Genomic DNA, 14621 nt, shown 5'->3' with positions numbered 1-14621 from the left:
CCCGCCTGGACGCGTTCCTGTGTGACATGATCTAGGTAATCCTGCTCCGGCAGGGGGATTGGACTAGATGATCTTTCAAGGTCCCTTCCAATCCCTGACATTCTGTGATTCTGTGATCCCCACAGCAGAGTGAATGATGAGAAAGCCAGGAGCTAACAGGGTGCCCTCAGGGCATGTTTAATGTCTCAGCTTTCTCACTGGCAGAAAATGAGTAACCTCCCTCAAAAGATAAACAGCTCTTCGCTCTTGTTCCTTCTGTGATTCTGTGACTCTGTTGTTCTCAACTACCCAGTCTCTCACTGTTAAGAAAAACAGCTGCACGTCAAAGCAAATCCACTGAAGAAACAAGCCAAGTCATACAGATAAAATAAGAATTGCCACAATTTTTAAGCCAAAGCTTAGAAACACAGCCTGCCCCAAACTGAACAAACACTAGAGGATACTGCTACAACGGCTCTTCCAGAAATAATTCCTATCTTTACTATATAGACAATGAAAAGTGTGTGCGAGTACTTGTTCTTGTAAAGTTTACCAAATAACTGGAACCTCCTGCACAAGATTTCCACACTTCCCAACCTTTCAGGCCACCAAAATTTAGGTTTCTGATACGTATTACAGCTGATCAGCCAAGCTGCTATTTGCAGCTTAACAGACCTGAAGCTGTATCATTTGTAGCAACTTCCAAAATTCAAAATATAATAATCAGGGTGTCTTAAATTCCTGTTCAGGGTGTTAAGTGATCTCTAGCTGGTAACGAAGAGGTATTTTCAATCTGTTTTACAGCACTTGTGTAACATTTGAGGTACGCTGAGGTTCAGCATCTCTTTGAAATACAGTTAGTTGGCTGTATTCGAACACAAACATGTTGAAACAAAAACTTTAATGCTAATTATCCAAGTTCCATAAAGGAACTTGGATGTTTCAGTTTCCAAACAGGAAAACGCCATTGCTATGTTGGCACTTTCTACAGAATGGGTTTTTTGACCTGACCTAGCCTCTTCTATGACTCTTCACGTTGTCTTCTTCCAGGTTCATCTAATCTGCTCAGCTCTCCTAGGTCACATCATATCTATTCAATAACAAGCTCGAAGAATTTTCTGTCCTGTTGTCATAGCTTTTGAAACACAAATATACTATTTGACCATTTCTAAAGCTTTCCATGTGGCAAAACATGGATAAGCTGCCCAAGAGAGATCAAAATACCAATGCTTAAAAAAAAAAAATCATGCTGGGCTTTATACCCATTTGTGAAATAGCTGTTCCTCACAGACCACCACAAGCCTCCAGAAAACTCTCTGCGTGGAATTTTATCTCCCTGCAGACTAGCAGGTCCTGAGAACTGATTATAAAGCTTTTCAACTGGCCAGTCTGAAACACCTTGTAATAAAATCCTTCCAAGCCTTGTAATAAACAACTAATGCTGTGGAGAGAATTCAGGTTGAGACATGTATGCGATAAGTAAGTCACAGGAATTTACTCAGCTTAGTAGCCTTTATTTTGCTTCAATCCAGGCACCTGACTTGTTAACTGAACTGCTTTATGTTGGTGTGGTCTACAGTTAAGCTCTATTAGTTGATCCAGGTAGGAAATGGTGTAACTTTTTACCAGAAGACTAACACTGAGAAACATCCAGCATGGGTGAAGTTATGTCTGGCGATTTATTGTAGCCTGCTCATCACACTTAAATTGAGTGACAGGCATGGCTAGGTTTGCCTCTCTGCTTGGCAGAGGATTAAGATGAGAGTTTTACAGAGCTTTTGCATCAGCTGTCCCCACAAAGGCTGCTCAGTTTGTTTCCAAACGTTGTGAAGACACTTCACTTGGGATGTTTTCAGGGAGAACCAAAATGTATGTATGTTCTGTAACTGGTACACAAGGCAAATGACTGAGGTATGAGACATGAACTTTGAGCCCGAGCTCTTCACCTGATTGCCAAGTGTTACCACGGAGAGGAGGGAAAAACAAAAATAAAAGCAAAGCGAAAACCAACCATACTCTCAACAACAGAAGCAGAAGAGAAGAAACTTTGACAGAGAAGAGCCCCCAGCCATCCACATAAAAAGCTGTTGTTTTACTTTACAAACCAGGCATCTTTACAAGACTGGAAGGGGGTGGCTTGTTATCTAGTGCAGAATGAAAAGAAGTATTGAAGCCCCAGACAACTGCCTCAGACACTGGTATCCTCCTGCCAGTGCTATTAGTTCTCTATTGTGCTGTTACAAAAAGCAAGTCCAGAAATATGTATGTAAGCACTGTTCCTCACTCCAACGCAATCTGAGGATCACAGAATCACAGAATCAACCAGGTTGGAAGAGCCCTCTGGGATCATCGAGTCCAACCGTTGCGCTGACACCACCATGTCAACTAGACCAGGGCACTAAGTGCCATGTCCAGGCTTTTCTTAAACCCCTCCAGAGATGGTGACTCCACCACCTCCCTGGGCAGCCCCTTCCAATGGCTAATGACCCTTTCTGAAAAGAAATTCTTCCTAATGTCCAACCTGAACCTCCCCTGGCAAAGCTTGAGGCTGTGCCCTCTTGTCCTATCGCTAGTTGCCCGGGAGAAGAGGCCGACTCCCACTCCACTACAACCTCCCTTCAGGTAGTTGTAGACTGCACTAAGGTCACCTCTGAGCCTCCTCTTCTCCAGGCTAAACCAGATAAAACCAGCAAAGGACTTTCTGCAAGATGTTATTCTCTTTCCCATGAATCGACTGCAACCAACGCTTTAAAGAATATAAACAGATCTCACAGATGAACGGGGAAAAAACAAGTCACTGCAAAACCAGACTAGAGTCCACAGTGTGCTGCTCAGAGGGGAGCTAAGGAGGTGCAGGGGAATTCCTCATCACAATGTGGCTTTTGTGGAGTGGTAACACACTCTAAACACAGCATTAAAAATTACTGTAGCTTCACAGGTGTTTGTGGCATTCTAAGGATTTGGCTGGGAAAGTGACAGTGGCATCATATACAAGATGAATTGTAAGTAACTTTTAGCAACAGGCAGAAAAGAACATCCAGAGAAAAAAAAAAAAGAAAAGAAAAAAAATCTGATGGTGACAGAGTGATCAAATTGCACCAGTACTGGAGTTTTACAGCAAATTAATGAGGCCATCAGGGAAACAGATGTACTTAGGAAGATGGACTACACATTTCCCTGAGCTGGTCACCATATGAAGGAACAGGATCAGCTGGTCAAAATTACTCTGGATAAAGTAATGCTGCATTCATGCAAAAAGCATCCAGGTCAGCACATGAAATTTTCAAAACTCAAGACGAAAAAGCAACTGAGAAGATACAGACTGATGAAAGCTAGACCACATTAGAAGAACAGACACTGAACAACTGACAAGTCCACTGCAGAAGTCACATCCTGGCATCACGGTTAATCAAAACCCAGAAGAAATGGGAAGGAACACAAACAACTGAAGTCCCTCAAATCCTGACTTGGTTGATAAACTCTAATACAACAAACTTACAACCACTGCTAAACACTGCTCGTCTAATTTACCCCCTGTTGAATAGGTATCTACATGAAGTCTTGACCCTGTGACATGCCAGCACACACCTGGGACCAGGAATCCAGATGTCACGCCAGGCAGCGGGCTGTGAGACCCCACTTCTCTTGCTGACACAGGGGGGCTTCAAGCTCTGAGCCATCAGCTAAGGAAGAAGGGGCACAGCACTTTCAGTCTAAACATACTATGCTTTTCTGTGTCTTATGTTCTCCTTACAAGGCAGAGGGAGGGGGCTCTGTTCAAAGCTTCCAAAATAACGTGTAGGGTCTGCTGTTGTGCACCACAGCGGTGTCTCCGCAGCAAGAAATCGTGTCTTGCATCACCCACGACGTGGCACAGGGACATGTGAAATGGCTTGAGGGTTCCAAGCCCGATCCTAGTGGGTGGAGTAGGACATAGGAAACCTGCTGTGCCTGCTGGGGATGGTCCTGTGATAAGCTACCGCTGAAACCACATGCGAGCATTGCCTGAGGAACCGCTAATATCCAAGGACCAGAATCATGCCAGGAGGTACGTTAACATCCTCAGTCTAGTCTAAACCAAGCTGGTGAAGGGTCTGGAGGGTCTGACCTACGAGGAATGGATGAGGGAGCTGGGGGTGTTTAGCCTGGAGAAGAGGAGGCTCAGAGGTGACCTTAGTGCAGTCTACAACTACCTGAAGGGAGGTTGTAGTGAAGTGGGAGTCGGCCTCTTCTCCCAGGCAACTAGCGATAGGACAAGAGGACACAGCCTCAAGCTTCGCCAGCGGAGGTTCAGGTTGGACATTAGGAAGCATTTCTTCTCAGAAAGGGTCATTAGACATTGGAAGGGGCTTCCCAGGGAGGTGGTGGAGTCACCATCTCTGGATGTGTTTAAGAAAAGCCTGGACATGGCACTTAGTGCCATGGTCTAGTTGACATGGTGGTGTCAGGGCAACGGTTGGACTTGATGATCCCAGAGGGCTCTTCCAACCTGGTTCATTCTGTGAGTCTGTGATTCTGAACATGAACAACCTAGTCTTGTCAAGCAACGTTTCACTGACTGACTCTGCTCCTACTTCAGGCAGTCACAGCATCCTGGCGTAGTTCTCATCTGGCATGCAATGAAGGGGCTTTGAAACTCTCCAAGGCAGCACCTGCACTTTTTAGCGCTCTTCTTGCATGGTCACTCTCTGATCCACTCTAGCGGGTGTTCCCAGACCTCTGCCTCAACGGATCTCCTTTAAGGTCTGCTTAGTATAAGCTCACTTGTGTTTGGAATGGTTTATCTAGAATAAAGATACATACATCTTTTGAGCATTTCACCTTTTTCTTCTGATCCCTTAACGAAAATAATTAAGAACCAACTCCTTGCCCCTTAACTTCCAGGTTGGTCTGAAAATTCAACAGAAATTTTCTCTTCTGAATTGTTCATAGGATCAATGGAAAGCTCACATATGTTTTACACCCCAAATATAACTTCTTAATTGTAAGAAGTGTTCATTTCTCTTTCTTCTTAGTGAAGACTTCTGTGTCTCTGGCAGTAGCAGATTTACTAGATCAACCCCTCTTAACAGTAGATGCTGTAGGTCCAAGTTTACAATAGACAGGTCTGATATTCCTGGAACCACTTTACCTGATATCACATCATCATCATGAAGCAAGTATCTAAATACTCAGGAACTGAGTTAATGTGTGCTGACGCTTCCAAACATATTAGTAGAATTTAAAGGCAGACACAGCATTTTGAACTAGTTAAGCAAGAGTGAAACTACCAATGACCATCAAATTTCTGTGATTTCTGAAGCCTAAGGCCTCCCCCCCTCTAATTTTTTCCTTTCATTCTATTATTAGTAATTAAGGCTACAAAGTTGAGTTGATCCATGACCAAGTCATCACACATACAAGGACATCACACTGACTGCAATTTTTCCTTAATTAATCACTAGGAAGCAGACTCATAAGCCAAGTTTGAGCACACTTCATCATATTACACTGTTTGTCTTAAAAATACAAAGAGGGTGCTGTCACCAGAAGAAAGCCCTTCCCCTGAGGGCATGTCACTCTGCATGAGCAGGTTTCTCTCCAACATATCTCTTCTGCCAAAAATTCTCTGAGCACACTTATACTCCATACTTTTGTGGCCCTCTGTGAAAATGCAAAAGACCAGTGAAATTACTTCTGCTAAGACTTCTGCCTGAAAGCAAACAGAATCACAGAATCACAGAATGTCAGGGATTGGAAGGGACCTCGAAAGATCATCTAGTCCAATCCCCCTGCCAGAGCAGGATCACCTAGATCATATCACACAGGAACGCGTCCAGGCGGGTTTTGAATGTCTCCAGAGAAGGAGACTCCACAACCTCTCTGGGCAGCCTGTGCCAGTGTTCAGTTACCCTCACCGTAAAGAGGTTTTTCCTCATATTTATGTGGAACCTCCTGTGTTCCAGCTTGCACCCGTTGCCCCTTGTCCTGTCAAGGGATGTCACTGAGAAGAGCCTGGCTCCATCCTCATGACACTTGCCCTTTACATATTTATAAACATTAATGAGGTCACCCCTCAGTCTCCTCTTCTCCAAGCTAAAGAGACCCAGCTCCCTCAGCCTCTCCTCATAAGGGAGTTGTTCCACTCCCTTAATCATCTTCGTGGCTCTGCACTGGACTCTCTCTAGCAGTTCCCTGTCCTTCTCGAACTGAGGGGCCCAGAACTGGACACAATATTCCAGATGCGGCCTCACCAGGGCAGAGTAGAGGGGGAGGAGAACCTCTCTTGACCTGCTAACCACACCCCTTCTAATACACCCCAAGATGCCATTGGCCTTCTTGGCCACAAGGGCACACTGCTGGCTCATGGTCATGAGGAACATGTCCTGCTCTGCTTGGATCCTCCCCTCACAATTTGTAGTCTCATATTGTCCCTTCACAGTAGCAGTGTGAAAACAGCTCTTAAAATTACATGTAACTGAGGCAACCTCTAATAACTGCAAACACGTTATTATAAAGTTTACTTGTCCAATATAACAGTCTCATACCCCTTAACGGTATCTCAACAAAGTCTCATTCTTCTCTGCAAATGACCAGACCTTATTATGGGGTCTAGAAGAACCGTTGGTTTCCATGCATCAGCGACTCACCACTTCAACCCCTCCTGCACATCCTCTTCCTCCAGCACAGTGTGATCAGAATCAGAACTATGACGACAATTAAAATCCCCACAGTAATCATCAGCCAAAGCAATGAGGATCCCTCTTCTGTGAAAACAAAAGAAAAAATACACCAAACCAAGCTAGTTTATATAGGAAATAGCAAAAAGAGCCAAGAGGACATCTCAGTAATGACAACGGTTCCTCATCAAAACTGGGAAAGTCATTGCTAAGCTACAGGAAAGCAGCAGTTGACTGCTATTAATCAAAATTATAATATGAAGGCTCATTTCAATGCTCACTGATGTTAGCCAGAAAACTTTCTGAATTACAACTTATTTGAATCAAGCCAAAACTATCACGTCTTTTAACACAGCTAGGTTGAACTATTTGTTTGAATTTCTCTTTCTCTAAAATATAAGATTGAAAAATCAGCAATTGTTGTTTTAACATTCTCCTAGCAAGGAATAACAACAGCCTTAGTTTCCTGCTTTCTGATACACACATTTCCTTTTCAAAAGGCCAAAACAAAAGAATATTGCATTTGAGGCAGGGCAAAAAGATTTATTGTGCTTTTTCAATTAGTGTCACTCAGAACGAAGAACTAATTTGCTTTTGAACTTTTAGAGAGAAGATATTAAAAGTCAGATCTTACTCTTCACTACTATTCCTACAACAATCACTTCTCGAGCTGTAATCTGGGAATCAACCCACAATCCCAAACTGCTTTTCCTGTCTGCCTGATTTCCAAGAGGAAAGGCTCCTTTAACCCTTTCCTTTTAAGGCTCTGGATTTGGAGACCCGTGAATTTTAAACCACCTAAGTCAACGCTCCTGTGTGAACTGCAAATGGTACTTCAGCTTTTAATGTTTCTATTTCTCACCTATAGAACTGGGGTGAAAGTCTTTCCAGCAGAACAGAATGTTACAAGAAGAAATAAATCAGCACTACAAGGTATTCAGATGCTCCGTTGCAGTATTTAAGATTTCCCCATAAAACCAATTGAGTATCTTCAATTGATCACCTTCCTGTCTGCCTGAAAATACTATTCCTCCCTGACTACACATGTCTCTTAGCAAAAATGTCACAGAACTTAAAACATAATATACAGGTTAACTGTACCAAAACGTGTAGTAAGTTTAACTGAAACATTTGGTTAATTGTTGTTCAAAGATAGTTTGTTATTAATTTCAAAACTTCCACTTCAGTGTTCATTAAGCAACCCACCGAGTTTTTACTCCATCTAGATAGATACCAGGTGACAAATACTTACACCTATGTTTGGACTGTCAAAGAAACTACGAAGGCCTGCGTGAAAAGTGAAGTTTGACTTGCTGCAAAACGTATGGTGCCTCTAAAACCCACAGCTCTCTAGCTGACTGCTTTGGCTTTTTTCCCCTCTTGGAGAGGACCCCAATATGTAATTGTCTCAAAGACGCCAATCAACGCAAAGTAGGATTTCCTTTCTTCTTACTTGGCACGTACACATTTCACTCCCTCCTCTTCCCAGCAGATTCCTACCCAAACATGCTATTGCAAAACACAGAAGCCAAGTGAACACTATCGAGTAGCTCGTATCGTTCACCCACCTCCTTTCATTTTCACAGGCAACTCCATTTTTTCATTCGTGTTGCTTACTCTGCAGGCCAAGTCCTGCGCACCGATGCTCTGAGTGTTGTAGATCTCCAGTTTACTGGTGATGGACACCATTCCGTTGGTGTGCCTGACCATCTCCTGTGTAGGACTAGAATTGAACAAGTTGTTCCAGGTGATGGTGGGCTCTGGGAGGCCAACAGCATTACAGATGGCTATCAAATGACCTTCAGAAACGTTGTAATGGACAGATGCATTGAGACCTTCCAACACACAAATGAGACAATCCATCAGCACAATGAGCACCTGGGCATAAGCAGTAACAGCAGTTTAACCATTATCAATCAGAGCAAAGCTGACTGGATTCACACTGAGCCCCACGGCACAGGAATGCAAGAAGAGTTCATTGGGTCAGGTCCCCCCATGACTCAATACTCCTTCCCTTATACTGAAGTTACATACCCCAAAGGTTTCACTCAACCTGAAATCCCAGGTTTTAAAAGAATCTGTTAAAGTAAAACCATTTCTTGGTCCATGCTGTTCTCCTATCTGCTAATTCCCTATCAACGTTAGGGTCCGGCACAGCAGCTCACAGCACTGGGGTTGCACCTGGCACCAAGAGGCAACTGCAACAGGCAATGCTGGTTTGCCCAAGTTCCAGCTGGGACTGCGTGGGGGCTTTCAAAGAAAGATCCCACTCCTTGCTTTTTAGCTGCTACTCACAGAATAACAAACAAGGACAGCCCAGAGCCAAAACCACCATAACAGGCTTGACTATGATCCCACAGAGTCTTGCTCACAGCAGTAACGCTCTGTTTCTACACCATTTTCCACCGAGGGATGCTCCTACCACCGCAGTTCCTGAATCCGCTCAAGGAAACGCCGTGGGTGAGAAAACACCTTTTTCCACTAGAGACATATCCCTGCAGAGAACCTTACCAGAGACACTCAGGCAGGTACGTCCCGAGAAGGAGCCAAAAGGGAAAACATTGAAGAGACACGTGTAACACCCTGAATCATCCATTCTAGTGTCCCAGAAAGTGATGTTTGTCTCATGGAGGACCAGGCTCGTGAAATTCATTCGGTCTTGATAGGACTCATGAATCATTAATCCTTTTATGGTACTGTACGTAGCTATATTGTTGTGTGACTTTTCAGAGTCCTTTTGCCATGTCACTTGCAGAACATCCTTGGATTCTGTCAGGACACAGCCGAGAGTCACGTTGTCACCCACCTTCACGTTTCTGTGTTCAGCCTGCGGAACCACTGCAGCAACATGAAATAGTTCATGAAATGGGCAGATATTACACATATTCAGAAACCTAATGCTGATTCTAAGGCCTGGATTACCCACAGACACAACAATTCCATCAATTCCATATTGTTTCTATGGTTTTCCCCCACCAAAAAGTCCTTCTCCTGTATCCTCCTACAAATCAATGAAGTTATGTTGATTTATGTTGGCCGAGGCTCTGGCTTTCTTCTAAACTGTTTAGAAGAAAAAGACATACCCTGTTTCTGTACCTATCCCTGCAGACTTCCCACTTCAGTTTTATTAAATCAGCTCATGGCTCTCCATTCTCAAAGACACAATTTTTGTTTCCTAAAAGCTAGAGGAAGACAGAATGCACAAGGGAAGTGTACACCAAGCCATCCACAAAGAACTGAGCAGCAAAATGGGCTGAAGAGAATTTCTGGACTATGTAGCTTCAGAGTTTGCAGTACATTTGAGAGGGATGGAAAGAAAACGAGATAGAACCATAGAATCATTTGGGTTGGAAGGGACCTTAAAGATCATCTAGTTCCAACCCCCCTGCCACAGGCAGGGACACCTTCCACTAGACCAGGTTGCTCAAAGCCCCATCGAACCTGGCCTTGAACACTGCCAGAGAGGGGGCAGCCACAGCTTCTCTGGGCAACCTGGGCCAGGATCTCACCACCCTCACAGTAAAGAATTTCTTCCTAAGATCTAATCTAAATCTCCCCTCTTTCAGTTTAAAATCATTACCTTTGTCCTATCACTACATGCCCTTGTAAAAAGTCCCTCTCTAGCCTTCTTGTAGGCAACCATGGTTTCTAGACAGCCAACCTTCAGAGACAATACAGGACCCAAGGTCTCCTTCAGGCCTCTCCAGCTCCCAGCAGCTCTTCTGATGTGCCCTCATTGTCTTTTTCCACAAGGTATGAGTTCCCCATTCCCACAATGCTAATGTGACAGGATTCATTTAATGATTTAATCTCCTAGAACTTTCTCCTTGTGAGTGTTACTGTGAGAGGAAATTATTTAACTATTAAACGAATGTTGTACTCCTGGGCTACTGATGTCTAGGTAACTGGAAGATATTTGTTCCTGAGGGGAGGATCCACTATAGAAAGTTGTGAACTCAGGTGAACAACGGTGTTCCAGTGTCATTGCAGATATGGGATGCTGCATGTCCCTCCTATCTCCAAATGCTGCTCCAGGAGGTCTTGTGTCACATCTGCCAGCTCCGTGTCTATGCCTCAGCTATCTAACATATATCAAATAGCACCAGAAATCTTTATTTCACCTATTTTTGCCTCTTAGTCTGACTGTTGAAGCCTCAGGAATCAGAAACCAGTTCCCCAACCATTTTCAGGCAGATTTGAGGAAATTCAACTTACCATTTGCCTTTGCAAGCCCAGCACAAGCCAGACACAAAACCAGAGCTTGGAAAGTCATTTTGGGAGGTAAAATCTGCTTCACCTGAAGAAAGATAAGGAGAGATGCATGACTCAGTAACAGATCATCTTCCAGTTATCTCACATCTCTGGGGTGCAAATATTAACAGTAGCTTCCTCATGTGAAAAAAACATCATTCTGGGGGTAGATGGTGAGTTTTGATAGGTCTCATTATACAACCCGGAAAGTGCTCCGGTCAATGTGGGAAACAAACTGCATGATGCAAGTCAGAAAGGCACTAATTCACCAGAAGCATGACATACTGGTTGTCCAGGACTAGCAGTGGCACTGGGACAGAGGCAGGGTCAGCTTGTGAGAGCAAGGGATAAATGGAAAGCAACTTCTCTGAGGGCTTCAGGACTCCCCATCTGTCCACAATACAACTGAATTTAGACCTGCCTGGAACTGAAGCTGGTGTCATATTTAAGTGGAAACATTATTTTGCATAAAATACCTTTGTAACAAACATCACCTACACCCAGGGTCTTTTGGCAATGCCTGCAAAACTAGCTGACGCATCTTGGGCATCTTCTGTCAAGAACATAAGCAAAGCCCAAGTTCTTAAAGATTTTCACAACATAAGAGAGAATCAACTGCAATGCATTTTCTATGTTATCATACAGCTTAAAAAAGGAGGGCTGATGACTAAATAAACGAATTGGAGGGGGGGAAAAAAAACTATTTAAGAAACAAATTCCCAGCAAACTTGTGCACACACCACATACACACACAACCAGTAGCTTGCCTTTAAATTTTGAAACACATTGTGCAAAAACAACTCCTGATACAACCTCGCAGTTACCAAGCATGAATATAGACCAAGTTCTTGTGTGTAAAATCAGGAAACAAGAATCCATCAGCAACAGGCCCAATGAAGAATTAACTTGCCAGACAATACAGCACAGTCAGATACTTGAGCACGGCTCTAAGAAATTCAGAGAGATATTCCTGAAAACACGCAAAAAATCAAGGGCCAGCATAGCAAGCGAGAGAGAAATTTCAAATTATAGAAGTGTCTATAATAAACAGCGAAAGATTTGCCACACCTGCAGGAAAGCACAGTTTCACAGAATCACAGAATCAACCAGGTTGGAAGAGACCTCTGGGATCATCGAGTCCAACCATTGCCCTGACACCACCATGGCAACTAGACCAGGGCACTAAGTGCCATGTCCAGTCTTTTCTTAAACACATCCAGAGATGGTGACTCCACCACCTCCCTGGGCAGCCCCTTCCAATGGCTAATGACCCTTGCTGAAAAGGAATTCTTCCTAATGTCCAACCTGAACCTCCCCTGGCGAAGCTTGAGGCTGTGTCCTCTTGTCCTGTCACTAGTTGCCTGGGAGAAGAGGCCGACTCCCACTTCACTACACCCTCCCTTCAGGTAGTTGCAGACTGCAATAAGGTCACCTCTGAGCCTCCTCTTCTCCAGGCTAAACAACCCCAGCTCCCTCAGCTGTTCCTCATAGGTCAGACCCTCCAGACCCTTCACCACCTTGGTCGCCCTCCTCTGGACTCGCTGCAACACCTCAACATCTTTCTTGAAGTGCGGGGCCCAGAACTGGACACAGTATTCAAGGTGCAGCCTCACCAGTGCCGAGTACAGAGGGACGATCACTTCCAATTAGAGCCTTTTATCTCACTGCTTTAATACCCGTTAAAAGTCTTTACCACACCATTGCTCACACCCGCTGTAGCTACACCATTTCACACAGTGAAGAATCAGGCAGCTATACTGGTCATAAAAAAAAAAAGTCCCCTTTGCGTCACAAACCTAATCTAGAGCATTGCAAGGGGAAAATAACGAACTAAAAGAAAAAAAAAACGCGAGACGAGAGCAAGAACAAACCCTTCCCTGTGCCGCCCCTTCCCACACCGCACCGCAGAGGCCTCCTGAGCCACCGACTGCACCCCCAGCTTTTTTCCTTCTCTAAAGCTTCCAGCTCTAAAAAACGTTTTAATACTGACGGCGACTGGCTCCAGCAGCTACTCGGCGCTGCTCCTCCCTGCTCACCCCCGCCGTCACGCCGGCTTCACAAAGCAGCTCCTCCGTGAATCCGACACCTCGGGGATCTTCCTGGTTAGAGGAGGCCGGGAAAGGCTCGGGCACCCGCCGCCACCCCCGGCAACAGCCCGGGCCGGGGGGGGGCCAAACCTCCCCCAGGCAGGTGCTCGGCGGCGTGGGGCACCGGCCTCTCCCCCCAGCTTTCCTGCCGACTCCCTGCGGCTGCCCCACGCCAGCCCCGCACAGACACCCCCCCCCCCGCCCCGAACCCCCTCTCAAACCTGTAACCGCGGCCAGGAGCAGCCGCAAAGGCGGCAGGAGGGACGCTCCTCCCGGTCGAGTACTTAGAAGCAGGGAGGGAGCAACCGTGACCGCCGGCCTTATATAGGCGGCCCGGCGGCAGCCCCGCCCCGCCCGCCGCTGGCGCGAGTCCCGCTCCCGGCCCCGGGCACGGCGCTGCCCGCGGCGCGTTTCCGCTGCTGCTCGGTAGGAGCCCGCCGCGACGGGCCGCGGTGGCAGGTTCTGGTGCTCGTAACGCAGCGAGAGCCTGTGATGAGCTCTGCCCCTCTGCGCCCGTTCTCATGCAGCAGTAACGCTGCCAACGCGCTTCAGCATCTCCCAGCCCCCCTTGCCCCTGCAATTGGCTGCAAAGGGTTTCCTCGCCCCCGTGTTTTCACTTTCCCTCAAGGGTTATTAGTATCAAACAAGTTAACAAGTTGATCTTGGAAGAACAAATAAAAAAATACAACACCGCTTACTTAAAGCAGGAACACGGTAAATCCTGGAACGCGGCGATGTTTCAGTAATCCAAGGCTGTAAGCACAGGGTTAGTCCCAATGTTACCAAAAAATAGTAACCAAGAAAACTCTCCAAACCAAATGATAGTTTAGAAAGCTGATGTTGGTTTATTGCAGCGCTGGGTGCATGGGGGATCTCTCCTCCTAGCATGCACACCTAAGAACAAAAGCCTGCTCCTTATATACATAATTCCAAGAAAAGCCCACCCATTCCAAAAAAAAAACTTCTACATAAAACGTTATATAATGCATTTCGTAATGTCTTTATGCATGCGTACTAAATTGGGGAAGGGGTCTGGGGTGGTCTCTGGTGGTCGCAATCCGCCTTTAATCGTGCTTGTGCGCAAGTGTGGTCGAGGCCTTCTTGTTTACAAGTACATGTGTTCTCAAGAAGAAGATATCGTTTTGGACTTATCTCTCCTCTGACACAAGAGTTTATGAATCAAGTTAATTCAGACATCACAAAGTTGTTCTCTACAGTTTTGTTTTGTGTTTTGGCCCTTTTATAATTAGCAGAGACCTTTGTTTTTCTAAGACTAAGCGTAAACAGCATGAATCATTGTCTACTAGAACCTTGTTATCAATCCCATAAACAAACTCTATCTACAAAACATGTAGTTTGCTTCAGAACCAATTGTTATTCTCTATTATTCTAGCTAAAAGGAAAATTATTGACAGGAAAGTTTGTTCTGTGTAAAGGTAACACAGAGCAGGCCTTTTAGAGCCTACTCTGAGGCCTACTCTTGCTAAACCGTTGCTAAACCTGAGGCCTACTCTTGCTAAACCATTGCTGAACTGAACCGCCTGGTATCACCAACAGCTCTCCGGGAGGGATGGTCACGCTGCTCGTGAAAATGAGCAGCTTAGGAATTCCTGCTTACGAATTTTGGGTTGCACTCCAGCGCGTG

At 45.2% G+C, this 14621-nt stretch overlaps 1 protein-coding gene across 2 annotated transcripts in view; it reads right to left on the bottom strand.

Moving 5' to 3' along the window:
- Nucleotides 1-13256, bottom strand: part of CD200 (CD200 molecule) — a 38900-nt gene extending 25644 nt beyond the window's left edge. For both annotated transcript variants that reach the window (XR_011050310.1, XM_068425200.1), the window contains exons 1-5: nucleotides 13198-13256; nucleotides 10854-10935; nucleotides 9150-9476; nucleotides 8207-8473; nucleotides 6609-6725 (exon numbers count right to left, since the gene is read on the bottom strand). Coding sequence is in view for 1 of the 2 variants with exons in the window: in XM_068425200.1 (XP_068281301.1) it covers nucleotides 6613-6725; nucleotides 8207-8473; nucleotides 9150-9476; nucleotides 10854-10911 (765 nt within the window). In the remaining variant the exon portion in view is untranslated. The remainder of the gene's footprint in view (nucleotides 1-6608; nucleotides 6726-8206; nucleotides 8474-9149; nucleotides 9477-10853; nucleotides 10936-13197) is intronic.
- Between the last annotated feature and the right edge of the window lie 1365 nt (nucleotides 13257-14621).

Source organism: Nyctibius grandis, chromosome 2 (genome assembly GCF_013368605.1).
Source record: "Nyctibius grandis isolate bNycGra1 chromosome 2, bNycGra1.pri, whole genome shotgun sequence".
NCBI lineage: Eukaryota > Metazoa > Chordata > Aves > Nyctibiiformes > Nyctibiidae > Nyctibius > Nyctibius grandis.
This window is presented reverse-complemented; position numbering and strand designations above follow the sequence as displayed.